Genomic DNA, 21,607 nt, shown 5'->3' with positions numbered 1-21,607 from the left:
ACAGGCCTGTGGGTTAGTTTGGCCACACTCAGCATCAGGCTTGCAGTTCTCTTCCCCAACACCAGGTCCTGGCACTGTGAGGGAGGGTGGGCGCCAGGTTTTCTGCATGCCACGTCCGTGCCCTCTGCCCCCCAGGCGTGAGTAAGATCGTGACGGTGGACGTGAAGGGGAACAGCCCCCTGTGGATGAAGGTGAAGGACCTGGCAGAGGGCGTGACGTACCGGTTCCGGATCCGGGCCAAAACCTTCGCCTACGGGCCCGAGATCGAGGCCAATATCACCACAGGGCCGGGGGAAGGTACGGCGCTGCCGCGCAGGCTCACACTGCCTCTCGGGGGCAGGGGGGATTTGTGCTAGGGGGAGGGCCCCCCAGGATTCCCACAAGCGGAGATCTCTGCGGCGGGAAGGACTTACCCGAAGGGCCCCATGGGCAAATGCAGTGGGAGGCTGGATGGGCAGTCAGGGTTGGAGCCATGGGGGGCTGAGGAGAGAGGCAGGCTGGGGGCTGTGTAGAGGCCTGCCACACACCCCCCAGCGATGTTAGAAGACGGTTGTGTTTTTTCTCCCCGTGATTGCGTCTTTTCCTCTGGTTTCCCAGGTGCCCCCGGACCGCCGGGCGAGCCCTTCATCTCCCGGTACGGCTCAGCAATCACGATCCACTGGGCGAATGGGGATCCCGGCAAGGGGCCCATCACCCGATACGTCATCGAGGCCCGGCCCTCAGGTACCATATGCTCCCCCACCCCCCCTACATTGCTCCTCCCCTCCCCCCGCCATTGGCCTGTCAGGAACGCTGGGCCCAGCTCTGCCCCGCAGCTGCCATCCCTGCAGGGCAGGACGTGGGCTGGTGGCCTAGCAAGGCACCTGGGCTGTCCCTGGGGCCCCAGGCAGGACCAGGCCCTGCGGGCACCCCCAAGCACCTCCCCAGGGCCTGAGAGGTTGCTGCAGTGGGTGATGTGGACAGACGCCAGCCAGGGAGGCTGAGGTAACCCATGCTAACCCACGTGGGGCCTTTCTACAGTGCGGGACCGAACTGGGTTAAGCCAGGCAGGTTCTACTGGGTTCTACCTGGGTTCCCCAGCCCCTTCGCCTGGCAGAACCGTGGCCAGGGCAGCCCTGCTTTTGTAACCCCACCGGTGCCACGCACACCAGACACGCACACAGAGCGGCAGGTGGGGGAGTGGGGCAGCGCGCTGTGGGACGCCTCGGCGCCCAGAGCGCGGGAGGGAAGGAGGGCCAGCCGTACAGAGCGTGGGAGGGAAGGAGGGCCAGCCATACAGAGCGTGGGAGGGAAGGAGGGCCAGGCGCCCAGAGCGCAGGGGGAAGGATTGCTCAGGGGAACTAGGCTGCCCCAAGGTGCTGACTCCAGACCCCCATGCTGTGTGTGCCATTCAGCCAGGACCTTTGCACCCATCGCTTGGGGCTGGGAACTTGCTGCCCTCTGCCCTCTCCATGCACCCACCCCCTGCTCTCTAGGCTGCTCCCTCCCCTAACCGAGCTGGGCGTCTCTCCTCTCTTCCAGACGAGGGGCTGTGGGACATCCTCATCAAGGACATCCCCAGGGAGGTGACCTCCTACACCTTCAGCATGGACATCCTCAAGCAGGGGGTCAGCTACGACTTCCGGGTCATCGCCGTCAACGACTATGGCTACGGGACGCCCAGTGCACCCTCCCCTTCCGTCTCAGGTGCTGGGGCTGGGGGGACGTGCCCCGGGCTGCTCTCCTGGCCTGTCCTATCTAATGTACCCCCCTCCCTGCAGCCCATGCTGGGGGGCCAGGAGGGGAGGGGATCTGGCACTTGGGGAAACCAGCAGCAGAGGAGGTGGGGGGCGGCAGGTGTGGTCAGCGTACTGGGGGTAGGGGCCTGGGCTGGAGAGTGGGGGGCTGAGTTAAAGGGCACTGGAGCAGCCCCTCCCGCGAAGGGGGTGATCTCTCCATGCGCACAGGCACCGGCTTTCTTGGAAACAAGAAAGCTCTGGGCAGCTCCGTTCCACTGCCTGAAAATGGGCGGATACGGCCAGGACACCTGGCAGTCACCGTACTGTGATTCCCCTTCCCTCCCCACAAACACTGCCAGTGCCCCTCACTCCCGACCCATCCCCCTGCCAGCCCAGCCCTGGGCTCCCCACACAGCTCTGCCAGGGCCCCTCAATCCCAACCCACAGCCCCCTGCTCACCCAGCCCTGGACTCTCCCCCTTGCTCTGCCAATGCCCCCCACTCCCAGCCCCCTGCTATCCCAGCCCCCCAGTTGAAGCAGGTCTGTTGTTTGCAAGTCTATTGGGGTTCCCCAGGAGCAGAGGAAGGGTCCCCGGGATGAGACAGGTCCCATCCCAACACACAAACAAGCTCCAAGCCCCGCCAGCACCCAGGACAGGCCCCAGGGTGTGAGCCGGCAGGGTGGGTGGGTGACCCCCTGCTCTCCACGGCTGCCTTCCAGCCCAGAAAGCCAACCCCTTCTACGAGGAGTGGTGGTTCCTGGTGGTCATCGCCTTGGTCGGGCTCATCTTCATCCTCCTGCTGGTCTTCGTCCTCATCATCCGCGGGCAGAGCAAGAAGTATGCCAAGAAATCAGACTCAGGTGAGCGCCCCTGCAGGCAGGGCAGGAGCTGACGCCCAGTGGGGCTGCTCGGCCCGGCATAGGGGGATGTGGTGCCACGGAGGCCACAGTGCGGGAGGAGCGGCCCCCAGACTCACCCGGCTGGGGACAAGGTGCTGGGAACCAAGGGGGCTGGCTCTGAGCCGCCCCGGTCTCAAAGACAGAGGTGCAGCGCTGGGAGCCCGGGAGCTGTGCCTGGGTACGGGAGACGAGGGCGTTTCGCCTTCCCTGTCTGCAGCTTCCACCCCCCGTGGCTGTGGAGCCAGAGGGCCTGGCCCGTGGCTGGGGTAGACCAGCGCCGCTCTGCTGGAGGTGTGCTTGGATACACTGGTGGAGGGCCAGGGATCTCCTTCAGCTTTTGCCCTAGTTATTATGGTTCACGTCACGGCTGGCCAGGCCTCTCCCTGCACCCCCTAACACTGGTGTTAGGGCAGAATGTGGCTCAGCTGGTGACTCCAAACCCAGGGGAGCCAGCGTCGGGGTGCGCACCGTGCTCCTGGGGTCCCTGGGCGTGGTGTGGTGCCTGCCCCGGCCACCCAGTGCTGGGAGCTTCCCCGAAGGCTCCACCCAGCAGCCTTTCCCTTCACTGCCCTGGCTCGCGGGTGAGACCCTGCCACCTTCTGCCACTTCCCGCCAGCTGCTCTGCTGATGGGAGCGACACCAGAACCGTCCCCCAGCACAACAGGCCCATCCCGCCCCTGCCCTGCCCGCAGACACGGGTTAGAAAAGCGCGTCACTGGCCGTGTTAATGTCGCTGGGAGCTCCAGTTCAAACAACCGGCTTCTGTCATGGTGAGCTGCCAGCGGCAGGAAAGGTCACGGGATTAGTAAATGCAGCTCTGTTTTCTTAGCCAAATGAAGGGCTCAGATTGTGGGGCTAATGCCGCCCGCCCTGCTGTGTCAATACACTCGTGTAGCCGAGCCAGGGAGAGACGCCTGGCGCTGGGAGCCTGGACTCTTGGCTTCTAGTGCGGGCGAGTCACACCCAGAGCCTCCAGGGCTGGTGCCTGGGTTCGTGGGGCCCAGAGTTAGAAGCCCAGGGGCCCGATTTGCCGCCCCTCTGCTGCTGGGTGATTGCTCCCACCTGGGGCCGTGAAATGCCGCCGCACCGTTCGCCCCACCGGTGCCAGTGTCCGACGGCAGCTGTGCCCCAGGAAACGCCCACACCGTCTGGAAGGCAGGGGGCAGTTGGGCCCCAAGGGACTAGAGCCAGGCAGCTTGTGCAGCTGTTTGCAGCAGAACCCTGTGCCCAAACCCAGCACTTGCCCTTCAGGGATCTCAAAGCACGTTATAGCCATTAACGGGTTAACCCCTGGGGGAGATCAGGAAGCATCAGTACCCCCGTTTTAGGGATGGGGAAACTGAGTCACGAGCAGAGTGGTGATTTGCCCAGTGAGCTGCTGGCAGAGCTGGGACGCAGATCTCCTGATGCTCAGCCCTGATTTGCCCAGGGCCTGCTGCCCCGTCGCTGGGCACAGCATGGCGTCAGCCCGCTGTCTGCTCGAGGGCCTGGGCACTTCACAGATTGCATGCCGGGCGGGATTTTACCATGCCCGCAGCGTGACGAGCAGGGCTGGCCAGACGCTGAGCTGAGACCGACGCCCAGCGGAGCACCAGCCATGCGGTCCGCTCCTCACGCCTTCAGCTGCCCAGACGGCTGGGCTGGCACGGGGAGCTCTGCGTAACCCGTGCCCCCTGGCCACGCTGGGGACCTGTGAAGAGCAGCACCCCGGCCTTGAGCCCCACGGAGCCGCCTCAGCCCTGGCGGGATGGCACCGCACTGGGATACGAGGGCTGGCTGGAGAGGGGGTGAGCTCGTCCCCCGGAGCCCTCCCAGCCCAGTTCAAAGCTGGCGCAGACCAGACTGAGTGATGAGACGGGACGGGTGAAGGCTGCCCTACCCCTTCATTGCCACTGAGCGTGCTGGGCGTGGTGCCCGCTGGCTGAGCTGGGGGGTGTCCTATGCCCACGCATCTGGGGAGAGAGGGGGGTCATTGGCCTGGGGAACCCCTGGCTACAGTGCACCTGCCTGCTTCCCCTTTCTCCATCAACTCCCTCCAAATCCCATTGCTCGTCTCCAGGCCTGTCTCGGGGAGCAGGCAGGTCCAGGAGGGTCGGCCCAGGAGTTCGAGCTGGTTCCGTAGCCGGGTGTGTGATGTGCGGGTTCCCCCCGGGGCGGGGCGCTGCCCCAGCTGACGGCTCCCCTCCCGCTCCGACAGGGAACAACTCCAAGGCGAACGCGCTGAGCCACGGGGAGATGGTGAGTCTGGACGAGGGCAGCTTCCCTGCCTTGGAGCTCAACAACCGGCGCCTCTCCGTCAAGAACTCCTTCTGCAGGAAGAATGGGATCTACACCAGGTACCGGCCGTGGGGCTCAGGGCTCTGTGTGCCCAGCCAGAGATCTGGGGCCAGGCCCCCGCCCCCACTGCACCCCACTGCCCGGGTTACTGGTGTGCTGGCACCTGCCGGACACTCACCGACACCAACTGCCCCCACAGGTGGTTCTGGGTGGGGATGTGGAGCCCGGAGCAACAAAGGGGTTGGACGTGGCTCCGGATCGGGCTCTCCGCCTAAAGCCATCGGCTCCACTGGGGCTGGCGCTGCTCCCCCCCCACCCATGACTGTTGTAGGGGAGCCCGGGGCTGGGATAGCAGCGGGCTGCGGGTCGGGGTTGAGGGGCACTGGCAGAGCTGTGGGGAGGGGGGAGCCCAAGGCTGGGCTAGCAGGGGGCTGTGGCTCGGGGTTGAGGGGCACTGGCAGATCTGGGGGCGGGAGCCCGGGGCTGGGCTAGCAGGGGGCTGGGGGTCGGGGTTGAGGGGCACTGGCAGATCTGGGGGCGGGAGCCCGGGGCTGCGGGGCGGGAGTGTGGGGTGCTGGCAGATCTGGGGGCGGGAGCCCGGGGCTGCGGGGCGGGAGTGTGGGGTGCTGGCAGAGCTGTCGGTGTAGACGCTTGCTCATGTCCTGCCCAGCTCCTGCTTTCGAGCACCAAGCCGGCTCTCAGATTGGAGAGGGCAGGAGAGGAAAGCAGTAGAAGCCGGAGCCGCCGGGACCCCGCTGGTTAATGGCTCAGCCCCAGACAGGCCAGCAGCCTGCAGTGGGGAGGGTTTGGGTGCGGCCCCACGGCCGATGCTCTGAGCAGCCCTGCTAGCGCCCGAGGGGGTCTCAATGGGCTCGGGTGGGGCCTGCTGGGGTGGCCGTGGCTGGGCTCCCCAAGCGGGACCCGGGGGGATCAGCTCCAGCGCCAGAGTTCTCCCTTTCCGAACGAAACGTAGAGCTTCCGTGTCCCTGCCGAGGTCCCCGCCGCGGCCCAGCCCCGGGAGCCTGCATTACTCCGATGAGGACGTCACCAAGTACAACGACCTCATCCCGGCCGAGAGCAGCAGCCTGACGGAGAAGCCCTCGGAGATCTCGGACTCCCAGGTGAGGGGCGGCTCGTGGGGGCCGGAGCTCTCATCTCGGCAGTGCCGGGGGGCAGCAGGCGCTCACGGCAGGGCCTGGCCGGAGGGCGAGAGGCGGCTGCAGCACAAGGGGTGGGGGGCAGGGGGCAGACAGGCCTCCCCACCCCATTCAGCCATTGGCCCCCCCCGGCGGGAAAATCGCTCTGCACCCTGTGCCTGGGATCCCCAGGCTGGCTGCCCCCGTCGTCTCCCGCAATTCCTGTCCCCTCTGTCAGCTGCATCCCCTTGTCTTCATCACCTCCCCCCTCCCCATAAAGGGGATCGGGGACAGGAGTGTGTTCCAGTGCATGCTGGGAAAGGGAGGAACGATACAGTTCCCCACCCCCGACTGATTCCTGCTAGAAGCCCCATTGCTGCCCGGGGTTCCCGCCGTGGGGCATGCCCCTCCCCCCCCTGTTTGCGGGCATGGGTCACCCCCTGAGCACCCAGGGTTGTGGTTTAGCATCTCAGCTGGGCCTGACAGACACAAAACTCCTGTCCCCTGGCAGGTGCCCCTGAGATTGTTTGTTCTGCCCCAGATGGCACAGCCCATGGGTGACGTCGGAGGCGTTGCCCTGTCCCCGATGCACCAGCGTGCCCCTCAGACAGACAGACCCCTAACAGGCTGCCCCGCAGCGACCGGCATGGCCAGGGCACAATGGGACCCTGGCTTTCCTGGTGTCGGAGGGGGGAGCCGGGGGGGGAGCGCAGTGCGGGGGTGAGCACAGATCCAGGAGGTTGGGATCTGAGCTGAATATACCCAGGGACAGTGGAAACAGGCCCTCGCCACGGGCTCTCTCCACGCCGGTATCACACCCCAGCTGGCTACCCTGCAGTGCCTTGGAGCACGCCATGAGCTGCCGGGTGGTTAGCCCGGCTCCCTGCAAAGGGAACAGCTGCTCCGGGACCCCAGGGCAGCCTGTGTCCCCGTCTGACCCCCCTCTCTTTGGGCCATGTAGAGCAGTGGCCGAGGGTCCAGGCCAGGGTTCAGGGAGATGCTCTGCAGCGGCACGCCTGGGAACAGGATGGGGCTGGAGAGAGACCCCAGGAAACCGCGTATTCCCCCAGGACCCCCCGGTACAGAACCCGGTTTCTCCTGGCCATGCGTTTCCAGGCGCAGATGCTGCAGCTGTGGTGGGACTGGCCCTAGCTCCTCCAGTGGCCCTGGGGGCTGAGATTCAAATGGCTGCCTGGAATCCCCGCTCCATCTGGGAGACTGTGAGAGCCAAAACAGAGCCTGCCGCTCGGCTCTCGCATTAGCCCCTGGGCTGTGGAGCGGTCATGCAGCACCTCGCGCCGGCCACGTGGGGCTGAGCAGCGGGCCAGGGGGCCCGGGCCTGCTAATCCCACTTCAGCCACTGTCTCAGCTGGGCCACTCAGCTCCCTGGTGCATTGGTTCTTCCCGCCCTGCAGGACCCTCGCTTGGGGGTGGCCAGCGCTGAGCGCGCCTAGGGACTAACCAGAGCCTCAGGGTACACGCAGGAGCAGCGGGGAGAGAGGATGGGTCAGATCCTTCTGTCGGTGGCAGCCGGGCAAATCCGCGCTGAGTTGGGGGGGACATGAGGGGTGTAGCCGAGATCTCACTCTGGCTCATAGCACCTGCTTCTCTTTCACACCAAGGTCCCTTTGGCCTTTCCCTTTACGCTACCGGAGCGCTGGGAGTGGGAATCTGACCGACCGGCTCTTTCCTCCCTATTCCTTGGAGGGCTGTAGCTGCGCGACCGAGCACTGGGAAGGGGCAGAGGGAGCCCGAGCGGGTGGAGACGCGGGTGCTGCGTGAGCACCAAGCCTGCCCGTGTACCCCCACGACGGGAGCGCCTGCAGGTGCCCCTGGAGATCAGGACCCCCTTGTCCCACGCGCTGGGTGGCCCCGCACGGAGAGGGCCTCGCACGCGGAGCAGAGCAGACAAAGGCTGGGTTATTATTCCTGCAGGAGAGCTGGGGCCCCGACAGGTGCAGTGACGCTTACTCGGCCATCCGTGGCCCAGCTGGGAATTCCCTGGCCGCTCCCATCACCTGAGCCTGGTGCAGGCTCGTGTGTCTCAGAGCCGCGGAGGGGAACAGGCAGCTGAGGGCTTCCTGCTCTCCAGGACTTTGCAGCACTTCACAACCCCCCAGCTGCCCTATAGGCCTGGGCCTTGCCTGGCCTTTCCTTTGCCTGCAAAATGGAGGCGAATCCAAGTTAACCCCCCTTTGCCTTGTCGCCGGTTGAGTGTCTTTGAGGAGCTGTAAGAGCTGAGCTCGCTGAAAGCTGTCACTTGATTGCTTTCCTGGCCGCCCGAGCTTCCTCATGAATGGGGCCATTGTGCCTCGGGGAAGGGGGCAGCTGAATTCAGTTATGGAAAGCAGAGGGCGAGTTGAAAGGAGGGACGTGAGCCAACCCAGCCTCTGCCTGAGCTCTTTCTTCTTCCCCCGTCCTCCCCGCCTGACAAAAATAGCTCCGGCTGCTCCCAGAGACGGCGCGGAGGGTCGGCGCTGCCAGGGCTTGCGCTGGGACTGGTCATCGGGGAAGGAACGCCAGGCCGGGATGGGGTCTGGATCTGGTTGTCGGGGAAGGAACGCCAGGCCGGGATGGGGTCTGGCTCTGGTTGTTGGGGAAGGGACACTGGGCCGGGGTCGGGATCTGGACTTTGGGGAAGGGATGCCAGGACAGGCCAGGACAGGTGCTGGGTCTGGTCATTGGGGAAGGGACTCCAGGCCAGGCCGGGTGCTGGGTCTGGTTGTCGGAGAGGGGATGCCAGGCCGGGACGGGCGCTGGGTCTGGTTGTTGGGGAGGGGACACCAGGCCGGGACGGGCGCTGGGTCTGGTTGTTGGGGAGGGGATGCCAGGCCGGGACGGGCGCTGGGTCTCGTTGTTGGGGAGGGGACACCAGGCCGGGCCGGGCGCTGGTTCTGGTTATTGGGGAGGGGATGCCAGGCTGGGACAGGTGCTGGGTCTGGTTGTCGGGGAGGGGATGCCAGGCCGGGCCGGGCGCTGGATCTGGTTGTCGGGGAAGGGATGCCAGGCCAGGCCGGGTGCTGGGTCTGGTCACTGGGGAAGGGACACCAGTCCGGGACGGGCGCTGGGTCTGGTTGTCAGGGAAGGGACACTGGGCCGGGGTCGGGTTCTGGCTGTCGGGGAGGGGACGCCAGGCCAGGACGGGCGCTGGGTCTGGTTATTGGGGAGGGGATGACAGGCCGGGACGGGCGCTGGGTCTCGTTGTTGGGGAGGGGACACCAGGCCGGGCTGGGCGCTGGGTCTGGTTATTGGGGAGGGGATGCCAGGCCGGGACAGGTGTTGGATCTGGTTGTCGGGGAAGGGATGCCAGGCCAGGCCGGGTGCTGGGTCTGGTCACTGGGGAAGGGACTCCAGGCCAGGCCGGGACAGGCGCTGGGTCTGGTCCCTGGGGAAGGGACGCCAGGCCGGGACAGGCGCTGGGTCTGGTTGTCAGGGAAGGGACACTGGGCCGGGGTCGGGGTCTGGTTGTCAGGGAGGGGATGCCAGGCCAGGCCGGGTGCTGGGTCTGGTCACTGGGGAAGGGACACCAGGCCGGGACAGGCGCTGGGTCTGGTCGTGCTCAATCACCAGCTTCCCCCAGGGCCCGATTCTGACCCTCCCTTACTCCAGTGCTGTTCCGTGGAATCACTCTGGACTCACACCAGTATATGGGAGACCCCGGTTCCCTGAGCTCTGTGGATACACAGGGAGGGGCTGCTGCCCACCTGCCCACCCCCTCCCCTGCCTGCAGGATGGGTGCGGTGGTGCAGGCTCTGATGTCATGCAGGGTCACGGTTTCCAAGCTGCCTCTCACAAGGCCAGTGCCCAGTGGGCTGCTGGTGGCACTGCCCGGCGGGTGCCCCCTCAGCTCCTTCTGCTAGCGCCGTGTCCTTGCGGGCATGTGCTTGTCGGGCCGGCTGAGTGCTGCGGCCAGGCACTGCCAGACCTGTAGTAACCCAGCGCTCTGTCTCTGCAGGGGAGCGACAGTGAGTACGAAGTGGATCAGAACCAGCAGAAGGCCCACTCCTTCGTCAACCACTACATCAGCGACCCCACCTACTACAACTCCTGGCGGCGCCAGCAGAAGGGCATCTCCCGGGCCCAGGCCTACAGCTACACGGAGAGCGATTCCGGCGACCCCGACCACTGCCCCTTGTCCAACAGCACCAGCACCCAGCAAGGCAGCCTCTTCCGGCCCAAAGTCAGTAGGACTCCAACCCCCCAGACGCCCGTCAACCCCCCCAGCCAGCAGAGCACCCTGTACCGCCCCCCCAGCAGCCTGGCGCCGGGCTCTCGAGCCCCCATTGCGGGATTTTCTTCTTTTGTTTGATGGTTTCAAAAGAAATAAAGAAAAGCGAAAAAGGACAAGAAATCCCAAACCCACGTTTACGTCCAGAGTTATTTTTTCCGAAGCAAAGGAGATGTCCCAGCAGGGCGAGCCCAGCGCCGGCCGGGGAGAGACAAGCGGACCCGGTTCGGAGTCTAATCATTTGCTGCTTCCAGAGGCGCATGGAGCCCTATAGAAGGGGCACCCCCTGAAAGGACCTTTGCAAAACCTTGCAGGGCCGCGAGTCCGTCTGTGGGGGGCCTTCTCTTCTCTTCGAGGCTGAGGCGCGGAGAGGAAAGTTACAGGGTCAAGGACGGCAGCTGGCGGGCTCCCGGCCGATGCTGGTGTCTCCACAGGGCGCTGGCTCCTTGCGGGCGGGTTTACTCAAGGGCCTTTGCTGACAGGACAGACCCACCCCTTGTGGGCCAAAGCTTTCTTTGTGCGCTCCCTGAAAGGCCAGCCAGCTAGCGTCCAGAGGAGCGGGGCGTGCAAGAGCTGTCGGCCAGCGTGGTCGCACAAGACTTCAACCGGCAAACCCACGCCAGTGACCAACGGTGTCCTCGGCCCAGCACCGCAGAGCCTGACGTGGGATGGGAACGGTGCTGCTCTTCCGCTCAGCGTTAGGTGGGAACAACGCCTGCAGGCACCTTGCTTCCCAGTGGGCCACAGACGTGCCCGATGGCCCACATGCTGCACATGGGACCCGCTTTGCCAGGCTGCCCACTCGGCTCGCCGGTCCCTCCTCTGCCAGTCTCCCCATGACACGCCATGTCAGAGTGTGGAAAAGTGACAAACCGAAACACAAAGCCCGTAGGCAGCCGTTTGGTTTGCTGCATTGGGGCGGGATGTGGGGGGTGGAGAGTGGATTTGGGGGGGACGGGGATGCTGGAGTTGTGATCGATTTACTTGAATCCTTCTGGAGGAGACACCCCCCTCCCAGCCCCCCTTATCCCTGGCGAGAAGCTGGGGAGGGGGCCTCTGCGGTCGAACTGCGCCACGGGGCAGGTGACCAGCACGGGGGCATCGTTTATCGGCACAGCAATTCATTTCTTCCTTCCTTGGCCCCATCCTGGAGAGGGGGAGGGAAAGGAAAATGCCCTGGGTCCCGGGATGGTTGTGGGGTGAGATGTACCCTCCGCCTACAACGTGGTCCTCTCCCCCTGGCTTGGGACGGACACCGCCCCTTTAACTCCAGCAGAACAGAGTGGGCGGGGCAGGGCTCTGCTGGCGTGATGGACTGGCAGCCGCAGTCTTTGTTTTGTGTTGTTTTAGTGCCCAGGTTTGGCGGGGGATGCGAGGGGAGGGGGCCAGAATCGGGATGCGGGGGATCGGTGGTGGTGGTTGTTTCCAGCATCGCAAAACACACACAGTGCCTACTTGTCAGCTGGATCCCGAACTCCTCAGCCGTCTTCCCTTTTGCGCGGGTGCGAAGTACGAGCTGGAGGGTCCGGCTGTCTCCCGCTGTGTCCCCAACCTTCTGCGGAGGGGGTCCGGAGCTGTCACCGTGGTGATTAGCCCCACGTGCTCTCGCCCGTATTTGCACATTCTCGGCCCAGGCTGGTTGACAGAGGATTGAACCTGGTGCGTGGGGTCCCTTTAATAAAGACTCAAAAGCACTGGAATCGTTTTTTGGTTTATTTCTTTCACCCCAAAAACAGAGAGAGGCGCTCAGGAATGACCCTGTACCCTGCAGCACTTGAGAAAGGGATGGAGCTGGGATCACCCCGAACTTCCCAGCTGCCGGTCCCTTTTGCAGGCGTATTCCTGCAAGGGAGGGTGATGTGGGTAAGTAGTTGTGGCCCACGGGGTCTCTCTCGCCTCCGTTCAGGTGCACGGCGAAGGAGCGATGGTTTCTGTGCAGGTGACCGAGAAATGGGTTATCCTGGGAAAGTGCTGGCCAGAAATCGGCTCTACAGTGCTGTCTGAGTGCTCCGGGCAGGGCTAGACAGCACGGTGGCTAAAATACCCGTGTCCCCCAGAACCTTGGCTACACTAGAGCTCCCACGGGTGGAGCTTTACAAATGCAGTCCTTGTGGAGAACTCCATTAACTCCAGGGAAAACCCCTTCTGTCGCTGTAGGAAGCACCTACCCTACGGAGCTGTGCCGCTATGGCATAGATACCCTGTCGCCACGTCTCTACCTCCCTGGGATCACAGCTGTGCAGGAAAGAAGCGTCCAGTCAAACCCACAGCCCCCCTCATTGCAAGGCAGCTAAATCCTCATCCCCTCCATGGTGCTCACTGGGGACAGGGCAAGTGCTGGCTGCTTCCCTTGAGCCCAGGATTTAATCAGCACCTTCTAATACCCTGAGGTCACTGAGCCTGGCTTGCAGGCCAAGGCGTGATTTGGGATTAGCCCCGAGCCAGGAAATAGGTAATAAAGAATCCCCAGGGGGCCGGCTGGGAGTTTAATTTGCAGATTCCAAACCCATTAGCAGCGGGGCTGGTTCCTCGGTGGGGTGAAGGGGTATGTGGGGGGGTCACTCTGGATCCAGACAAGGAGCAGAAGGACCCAAAGCCGGCGGAAGTCAGTGGGGTAACTCCCCGCACTGGAATCCGCTTGAGTGGTGAGGTCAGACCTTCCTGTGCAGCTGACACGCCCGTCCTAAAATCTGCATTGCCAGAGCCGGGACTGCAAGAAGGACTAGCAGAGGGACACAGGGTGCACTTCCCATGGCGCGTGTCCTTTTTCTAGCTAGACAGGCCTCAGCAGTGGATTAGAAACTGGTTAACGGCCAGCTCACAAAACGTCATTGTAAATGAATCATCATCCGAGGGCGGGAGGGGGTTCTCGCAAGGATCCGCCCGGGACCCTTCAATAGCTTTATTAATGATCGGGAAGAAAATATAAAATCATTGCTGGGGAAGTGAGCAGGTGGAAGGTAAATGATGATGGATTTCGCGCTAAGGTGGCTTCTTTGAACACCGGGCATTTGAACACGGCCCAAGGCAAGGGCCTAGATGGAGAAGCAAAGGCTGTAGGTTACATGGGGAGGGTGGGCGACACGACCCTGGAATGCAGTGACGCTGAAAAGGACTTAGGGGTTCTGGTCGCAAGTAACTGCACATGAGCTCCTGGCGTGAGGAGGCCATACGGAGGGAAGTGGCGAGCAGTAGAGCGGGGATATGACATTAGTGAGCCCATTTCGAGGATACTCTGTCCAGCCCTGGGGTCTGCACTGCCAGGAAGGTGGGTGAAAAACTGGCAAAGATTCATAGACTCATAGAAGATCAGGGTTGGAAGGGACCTCAGGAGGTTCTAGTCCCACCCCCTGCTCAAAGCAGGACCAACCCCCAACTAAATCATCCCAGCCAGGGCTTTGTCAAGCCTGACCTTAAAAACCTCTAAGGAAGGAGATTCCACCACCTCCCTAGGAGTCAGCAAAGTGCTACAGAAATGACACCTGGTGTGGAAAACCGGCCTTAGAAAGTTATCTGGGAACATCTCACCCAAGGAAGGGGTGGAGCCTTCGTCATTTGATGGCTTTAACTCAAGCCTGGCTGTAGCGCGAACGGGAGTGACAGGCTCGAGGCAGAGGTTCTTGGCGGAGGGTCTGTGGCCTGTCACGCAGGTCAGCCCAGATCTTCATAAAGGGCCCTGCTGCCTGGCAGGTGGTAAGTATTTATTTGCATTTTGGGTTTGCCTCCTGGGAGCTTCAAATCGGCTGCTGAGCCGCGCGTTGGAAGCGCTAGGAAAGAGCTGGGATTTCGATTTCCGCTGCCTTTCCTCTTGTTTCCCATCCACTGGAAACTGCGCTGAGCAGTCTACGCTTCAGTCCAAGCAGAGAAAATCCCACCTTGTGTCTCGGCCTGCCCCTTGGCTCCTGCTCGTGCTGGCGTGAAGCCCCAGCCTGGCCCCTGAGAGATCCCTGCGACCCACCCATCCCTAGCCCCCATGGGCTGCAGACCGGCGAGCAGCACCCCCACCCAGAGCCTGCTGGCCTCCTTGGAAGGTGGTGGTGCTTATGGGGCAGCAAAGCAAACAGCTGGAGCCCCCCACCGCTGAGTTTCCCCACTGCCACTAGCCGGTGGTGTGTGAAGGGGGGAAAGGGGCTTTAATTCAGGTGTGGGCTGAGCCGTTGCGCGTCATGACCAAGTTTGACTGGAAAAGTACAAGCCTAAAGGGAGCCCAGAAGGACGTTGGTGACTCTGCCTGAGGATGGGGGGCCTGGAACCGGCTGCCGAAGCTGCCTCGGCAAAGGCCCCCTTTATTGGCTGTCCGGCAGGATGCGTTTGCAGCTGGACTGAGATTCGGGGGCCACACGTCTCCTTCCTTCCAGCCCCTGCTTTCAAAGGCCAGTCCCAGGCCTGGGCGATTGTGCATCCAGGCTGGCCCCGTCCCTGGATTAAACCCTCCTGCGAGGCGCTCGGGGGGAGGGGAAGGAACGGCGGGCGAAATGCAATGCCAAGTCCAGCGTGAGACAAATCCCAGGCCTCCCCCTCCCCCTCCGAGCACCAGCCTTGTGGCCACTGCACTGAGCATCTGCCGTTTCCACGGCAACACATCTGGAGCGGCCCTCGTTCATCGCCACATCCCAGCCCGGGTCGCTTGGTGAATGAACCTCCCCCAGGCCCTTTCCAGGGGCCCCGGGGGCTGCTTTCCAGCTCTGGGTAAAGCCCGATTCTCCAGGGAGGCCTTGCTGCTTTGATGTCTCTGCACTGCACATACAGCCAGAGCCCGGCTGCAAGCGCAGTCACTCGACAGGCACCGGCCCCTGTCCGCTAAGGTGCTTCTGCTACCCGGGTGACATCCAGCCCGTGCAGAGAGCTGGCCCAAGGCCTATGCGCTGCTTAACGCCTTGGGCTGGCCCTCTGCCCTGGGCTGCACTGCACCCCGAATGAGAGGCACAGAGACCCCGAGCCCAACTGCTCTGGCGGGAGAGCTCGGAGCAGAGCAGCTGTATCTGGGAGCGGTGCCCAGTCCGAATGCCGCAGGCAGCTCATTGCCGCTAGCAGGAGTGGCTCTGTGGTGGGACCTCTGTTGAATTTCGCTCTTTGCTGGTGCTGACAACCTCTGGGAAAGTACCGGGCGAGGGGAAAACCTGACCGAAAGCCCCTGTTGGTCCAGATGGTGTTTATAGTGTATCTGTACACACCCACACACACAGAACTGTCTCACTGGCTGGAGCATAAGACCTTGTGAGCGCCGCTCCCCTGGAAGGTACCGCTCTCTGCGATGGTGCCATCGCTGCTCAGCCGGATACGGAGAGGATTTCTGCCCAAAAGCGTTGTGACCCCCGGCTCACCGTCAGCATTGGCTTCAGTGTCCGTCCAACCCCACCACCGGGAAGCTTCATCTTTTTATTTCAAATATTGCAACTGGCGACGGCAGGGTTCGTTTTGACCCCTCTGCCCCATCAGGTGATGGGCTGATTGCTAGTGCCCCGTGTCTGATGCTGCCTGAGACAAGACACCCCCCCATGCCCGTACAAACAGTGCACGCTGCGCCCGGGACTGCTGAGAAACAGGGAGGCAGCTTGACGGGGGAGCAAGATTTATACGACTCCCCCCCCATACAACCCCCACACGGCCACCGGGAATTCACCAGCACGGGTCTTAGACTGTCACTTGCCTTTACGGAGACCAGATGTCCTGATTTTATAGGGACAGTCCCAATTTTTGGGTCTTTTATATAGGCTCCTATTACCCCATCCCGATTTTTCACACTTGCTCTCTGGTCACCCTACTTGCCTTGGCATTCGCTGCCAGGCACTGGGCTTTGCAGACACACTCAGCCCGTGCGTACAAGGGAGTAACGGGAGAGCGAGCTGTCTCCTTGGATCAGCGTGGGGCCTCCGGAGTTTTGCACTGTTATGACTTGAGCTTCTCCCAAGGGCAAAACACAGTCGCTTATCAGCAGTTTGCAAACCAGAGAAGAGGGGAAGGTGAGCAATTCCGCAGGCAGAGCTCTGGGGAAGGGAGCGGTCCTGGCAGACCAGAGCCCCGGCCCCCTGCTGCTACCTTATCCGGATGCCAAGAGGTCAGCGCTCACACCACTAAGGAAAAGGCCGGGGCTCCCCTTCTCGCAGCACTCGGGGGATTGTGAACCAGTCACTCAGATCCCAGGCAGCAGGGTCCTCTGCTCTGGCTGAATTGTGCTCACTGCGGATCAAAAGTGGCCTGATGCCTCCAGGCTCACCGAGGGGCTATTTCCCAGGCCATGCACCCTGTCTTGGCGACTAGGCGGGAGTGGAAGCTGGATCTGTGCCTGCCTGGCACCTGCACAGGAGGCACCAAACAGCCACTTGCCCTGTAGTGTTCTGGCTGGGCGTATCGTAGGTATGCAAAGGAGGGCATGTGGTAGTAGAGCCGATGCCCCATGTATGCAAACCTCAACCCCGGCCTTCCTTCCGGACTGGCAGCCAAACCCCCATCCCTCTGATGCCAGTGGCGGACTGGGCTCTGCCCACAGGCCAGGACCCCAGCGGTTACGGCTCTGCCACGAGGCAGTTGATAAAAGGCTTTGAGATTCCCAGGGTTGCTTTAGATTCAATGCGATGCAGCCCTGCCCTGCTGCAGAACCCAGGGCGGAGTCATCTTGCACCTCACTTGTCCCGGGGCTGCCCTGATTCGGTCTGGCGCCTGGCCCCAACGGGCCTCCGGGGATGGGCAAAGGGACCCACCCCAGACCTTGAGCTGGCACTACCCAGCACCAGCTCTGTCTAGTGACGCCGTCCTTCACGGGAGGGACGTGAAGCCAAGGTCTCCTGCACCGGCTAAGGAGCAGCGAGGTTATCTCCTGCCCGGTGTTGCCCTACAGTATCAGCTCTAACGAGGATGCCTGTTCCTTCGAGCCTCCCGCCCTGCGCCACCAACCACGTCACGTCACATCATGTCAGAAGGAACCCGGCTTGATCCTCCGATGGCTCCCTCCAGCTGCCGTTGGAGCCCCAGCCGTGACAGGCGCGACCCAGGGATTGGGCCCTGCGGCGGCTCCCGCTGCTGTGAATTTTTGGTGACATTAGCAAGTTTCCAAGAGCAGAACTTGGCTTTGGTGTAAGTGACTACGTCAAAGGCCCGGAGCCTTGTGCCGTGAATACAATAGTAAGGGGGGGGGTGTCCCCTGGGTACCTGGATCGGCCCCTTCAACACCAAGGATCCTAATCTGCTTTTCTCCAGGCTGGCCAAAGCAAACAGGTCCCTGAGACCACAGCCTGCAGTCACACCCGTGTGGGCGAGAGTTACAGGTCAGCGCCCCTTGCACTTTCCTGGCCTGCAAGCAGAATCACTTGCACTAGTTTTGCTTTTGTGCGAGGCAGACAGTGCAATTCCTGCCCGGCGCTAGGAGAGGGTGAATGTAGCGTGGCAAGCTGAACAGGTCAGGGTATGACAAGGGCGGGGATTCTCAGTGAGGCTTGTCCTCCCCTGGAGGATGTGGACAGGGGGGGCTCGGGGACAGAGCCCCACCCTGCTGTAATTTAGAGCAGTTTCAGGGCTGCTCTAACGTATGCCCAGCCTCCGCTGCCCAAGATCCCCTGGGGATCAGAGACAAGCCATAGGGCAGTGCAGTCATGGCCCCAGTCTGTCCCCTGCGCCACGAGGGAGAAGCAGGGCCCTAGTGCCTGGGGAACCTCCAGCACTGGGGGTCGGGGAGACTCTCAGGGGGATGGTCACGGCCACTTTAAGGCCTAAAGTGAACCCGGTGACCTTGGAATCGAACCCAGTGGGTGACACGCAGGGAAGACGTGTGGGGTGGGAGGGGCCGTCCATGTGTAAGTCAGACTTGGTTTGCACCATCCCTGCCCATTTTTTGCGTGACCCGCGCCATTTACACCCCTGGGGGATTAGCCCCAAGGTTTTCCACAGGGGTTCAAGCAGGCCCGGCTCGTGCCCCCTGTCAGAATGCCACCCCGGCTGGCTGGAGCTGCCCGGCCATGCACCAAGCCTGCAGTTCGCAGAGAGACCGTGCAGTGAGACCGGGGTAAAGCCCACAGCTGCACGGCCCCCTGTGCCTTGCCCTCCGCTGCTCATGGGCTACTTAGTCAGCTCCCCGCTAGGCTGCGTCCCTGAAGGAGCCCGGTCCTCACACAACACTGGACTGTAGCTTCAGCCCCCTGCCCACCCACACTCATCCCCCCCCCCCGAGCAGAGATTGGAGCCAGCTCTGCGTCTCGGCAGGCATGTGGCTCTGTATGGAATTTCGGCGGCTGAGTTTGCATCCTGGCATCACAGTCAGACCCATTGCTTCATGCTACCGGTGAAGGCAGGGATGGGTGAGGGATCTATGAATCCAACATGTGCACTCACTCCAGTGCACACAAGCACTCACCCACAACAAAGGGACATCCTCTAAACCGCCGTCCCAGCCAGCAGGGTTAAATCCATTGATTTCCCCTCAGTCCTTGAACAGCTTTTAATTAGTCACGTGGTAATAGCTGAAGGGCTGTTGATAGTTACCTATATGGCTGAGTCTGTACATCATTCCCTGGAGCTTGGATATTTTGCCTCGGGTGTGGCGAGCGGGGAGGTGCCCCAACAAAGCTCTGAGACCAACATCACTCGTCCGTCACCACCACCATGGAATTCACTCCCCCATTTCAAAGACTAAACAAGAAAAGCCCACCCAGGTGGAGAAGAGAGCAGGGACAAGCAATGAACTCAAAAGGTGGCAAATTCAAAACTAGGCACAGGAACTGCTTTTGGCCCAGCGTGTGGTTAGCCTGTGGAACTCTCTGCCACAGGATGTCATTGAGGCCAAGAATTTACCAAGCTTCAAAGACAGATTGGACATTCATGTGGATAACAAGGACCGCCAGAGTTGTAATAGTGCATGTGAACAAAAGCGTGTTAGAAGGGAGATTTAAAATCCCTCATGTTCCAGGGTTTAAACCCATCTCCATTAGGGAGCAGGCTGAGGCCTTCAGGGGGAGCCAGATTATCCCACAGCTGCCTCCTGCAGGGTTCCTTGAACCTTCCCCTGGAGCATCTGGTCCCTGGTGGCGAGCCAGACTGCCGAGCTAGGGGCTGATCCAGTCTGGCCATGCCTATGCTCATATGTAAACCAAACCGGGTTCGTTCTGGTTTTCCCATGTGGGCTTGATGGGAAGCTGCCTCTCTCCGGCTGTGCTGTTCTGAAAGGGCCTCCGGTGCCCCTGACAACAATCTAGTGAGACAAGCCTGGCATGCCATTGTCTTGCCCGCTCAATTACAGTTCTTGGAGGAATGACGGGGCAGCAGCTGCTGCCATGGGCTGGCACATTCTCTTTGGCCTTGTGAGCAGCGCTGTTTAATTGGTTTCTTGACACTTCTTTTAAGAGTGTTCCGAGAAGCCGTGAAAGAAACCCAGCAACGAGCTCGGGGGGTGGGGGGGCGGTTATTGATTCAGCTCGCCCCGCCCACACCCCTGCTCCCGAGCCTTGAAACACCAGTGCCCGCAGACAAACCTCGCTGCTGTTCCCGCAGGCTGGGTCCAGGAGGCTCTGTGCAGCCTGGAGCCAAAGCAGAGCTGGGGCGGGTTGGGAGCGCCCGGCGCTGACTGGCAGTTTTTCGAGGTCAGTGGGTGCCTGCGCGTTGCACTCCTGCAAAGTCCAGCTGCCCCTCCGGCTGCAGCCTAACGTCAGCCGTCTCCCCACCAGCCCCGCTCGGGCGATTGATTCTAATTCCTCCTGACTGGGCTGTGTCATGTGAACACGCTCTCCTGCCAGCGCCCCGCGATGCAGCAGCTTTGGGCTGGGAGGGTAGAGTTAAATGTAGTTAGCACTGTGTATACAAACGGTTATTTATCAGCCAATGACCAGGGAACCAGCGTGGGGCAGTGGGTAGAGCCCCAGGCTAGCATTTAGCCAAGGTGGAGTCCAGTCCTAGCTCTGCCATTGGCTCAGCCTTTGCCCGTGGGAAAGTCACTTCAGCTTTCCTCTGCCTCAGTCTCCTCAGCTGTAAAATGGGGATAATAGTGTATATCCCTCCTTTGCAAAGTGCTTTGAGAATCCTGGACCTTTCACCGTAGGCACTCACTACACGCAGCACACAGCCAAGGACGGCCTCAAGGCAGGGGTGTATCCTTCGGTCCCTGAGGTCTGATGCATTCCTTGTCTGCAAAGCCCAGCCGTGCACCGTTTGTGCCATGCTTTGTTCCCGTGCCCGTGTGAGAAACAATATGGCTCAGTCATAATGAGCTAATTCCCCAGAGGCAGAGGAGCCACCATCAGTAATAAACAGATCTAGCAGATGAGACATTAAACTGAGTTTGCTTTTGCAACCCTCCAGTGGCTGCCATCCTGGTGAAAATGGAAGAATTCCTTTTGCAGTCTCAGAGGACAATGCTAACGTCTGAGAGGCAACTGAGTTCGAGGACAGAGCACAGGTCTGAGCGCATTCTAATCCCTGCCAATGACTTGCTGTATGCCCACAGGCAAGCCACTTAACTTCTCTGTGCCCGGACCTGGGCTACACTTAAAAGTTACATCGAACTAGCTATGCTGCTCGGGCCCTGAGCACTACAGTTAGATCGACCTAACCCCCGGTGTAGATTCAGCTCGGTTGGTGGAAGGATTCTTCCGTCCACCTAGCTACTGCCTTGCAGAGAGGTGGGTTAACTATAGCAACAGAAAAAACCCTTTCCACCTATGTAGAAAGTGTCTACATTGCAGCACTACAGCAGCACAGCGTCTACACTACGGCACTACAGCAGCACAGTGTCTACACTACAGCACTACATCGGCACAGCGTCTACACTACAGCAGCACAGCATCTACACTACAGCACTACATTGGGACAGTGTCTACACTACAGCACTACATTGGCACAGCATCTACACTACAGCACTACAGTCAGCATCCAAGGCTACACGTGAGCTCCTGCTGGGTGCAAATCAGCTTTTGCTGCATTTGCATGCATGGGCACTTAAAAACAAAGGACCTGCCAGACTGGAGCAGACCCATGGGCCACCCATCTCAGTCGCTGCCACCAGAGACTTCAGAGGAAGGGCAGGAAACCCCACAGCAGGCAGATGTGCAATCATCTGCCCCCCATGAAGGTCTCATCCTAATCCTTAAGAGCTTTGCTAAACCCCTGAAACATGACCGTTTTCTCTTCCTGTGTTTTGTTAGCAATAACTCAGAACTTCCCCAGTCACACGCAGCTTTGCAATGACAGTATTTTCTCATAGCTCCTTCCACTTGAAGTTCCCAACGTGCCTGGTGAGTGAATAACAGCTCACAACACCCCGCAGTGAAGAGCGCAATGAATATCTTTAGGCCCATTTTAGAGACCGAGAAACTTAAGGGGTTTCTACAGCACAGCTGGCAGCTTGCTTCCCAGCAGAGGCAGAC

General features: G+C 61.4%; 2 protein-coding genes across 13 annotated transcripts in view; both read left to right on the top strand.

Annotated features, from left to right (window-relative positions):
* SDK2 (sidekick cell adhesion molecule 2) overlaps nucleotides 1–11,959 on the top strand; it is a 175,248-nt gene extending 163,289 nt beyond the window's left edge. For 8 of the 12 annotated variants that reach the window (XM_065563705.1, XM_065563703.1, XM_065563702.1 and 5 more), the window contains 7 exons: nucleotides 136–297; nucleotides 598–723; nucleotides 1,522–1,686; nucleotides 2,439–2,579; nucleotides 4,678–4,954; nucleotides 5,869–6,016; nucleotides 9,987–11,959. In XM_065563705.1, the coding sequence (XP_065419777.1) occupies nucleotides 136–297; nucleotides 598–723; nucleotides 1,522–1,686; nucleotides 2,439–2,579; nucleotides 4,678–4,954; nucleotides 5,869–6,016; nucleotides 9,987–10,340 (1,373 nt within the window). In that variant the 3' untranslated portion in view covers nucleotides 10,341–11,959. The remainder of the gene's footprint in view (nucleotides 1–135; nucleotides 298–597; nucleotides 724–1,521; nucleotides 1,687–2,438; nucleotides 2,580–4,677; nucleotides 4,955–5,868; nucleotides 6,017–9,986) is intronic. The other 4 variants (XM_065563709.1, XM_065563708.1, XM_065563706.1 and 1 more) reach the window with 3 other exon arrangements.
* LOC135974812 (serine/arginine repetitive matrix protein 1-like) overlaps nucleotides 1–21,607 on the top strand; it is a 244,884-nt gene that overhangs the window by 148,430 nt on the left and 74,847 nt on the right. The window lies entirely within an intron of this gene.

The sequence above is a fragment of the Chrysemys picta genome, chromosome 12 (genome assembly GCF_011386835.1).
Source record: "Chrysemys picta bellii isolate R12L10 chromosome 12, ASM1138683v2, whole genome shotgun sequence".
Lineage (NCBI taxonomy): Eukaryota > Metazoa > Chordata > Testudines > Emydidae > Chrysemys > Chrysemys picta.
This window is presented reverse-complemented; position numbering and strand designations above follow the sequence as displayed.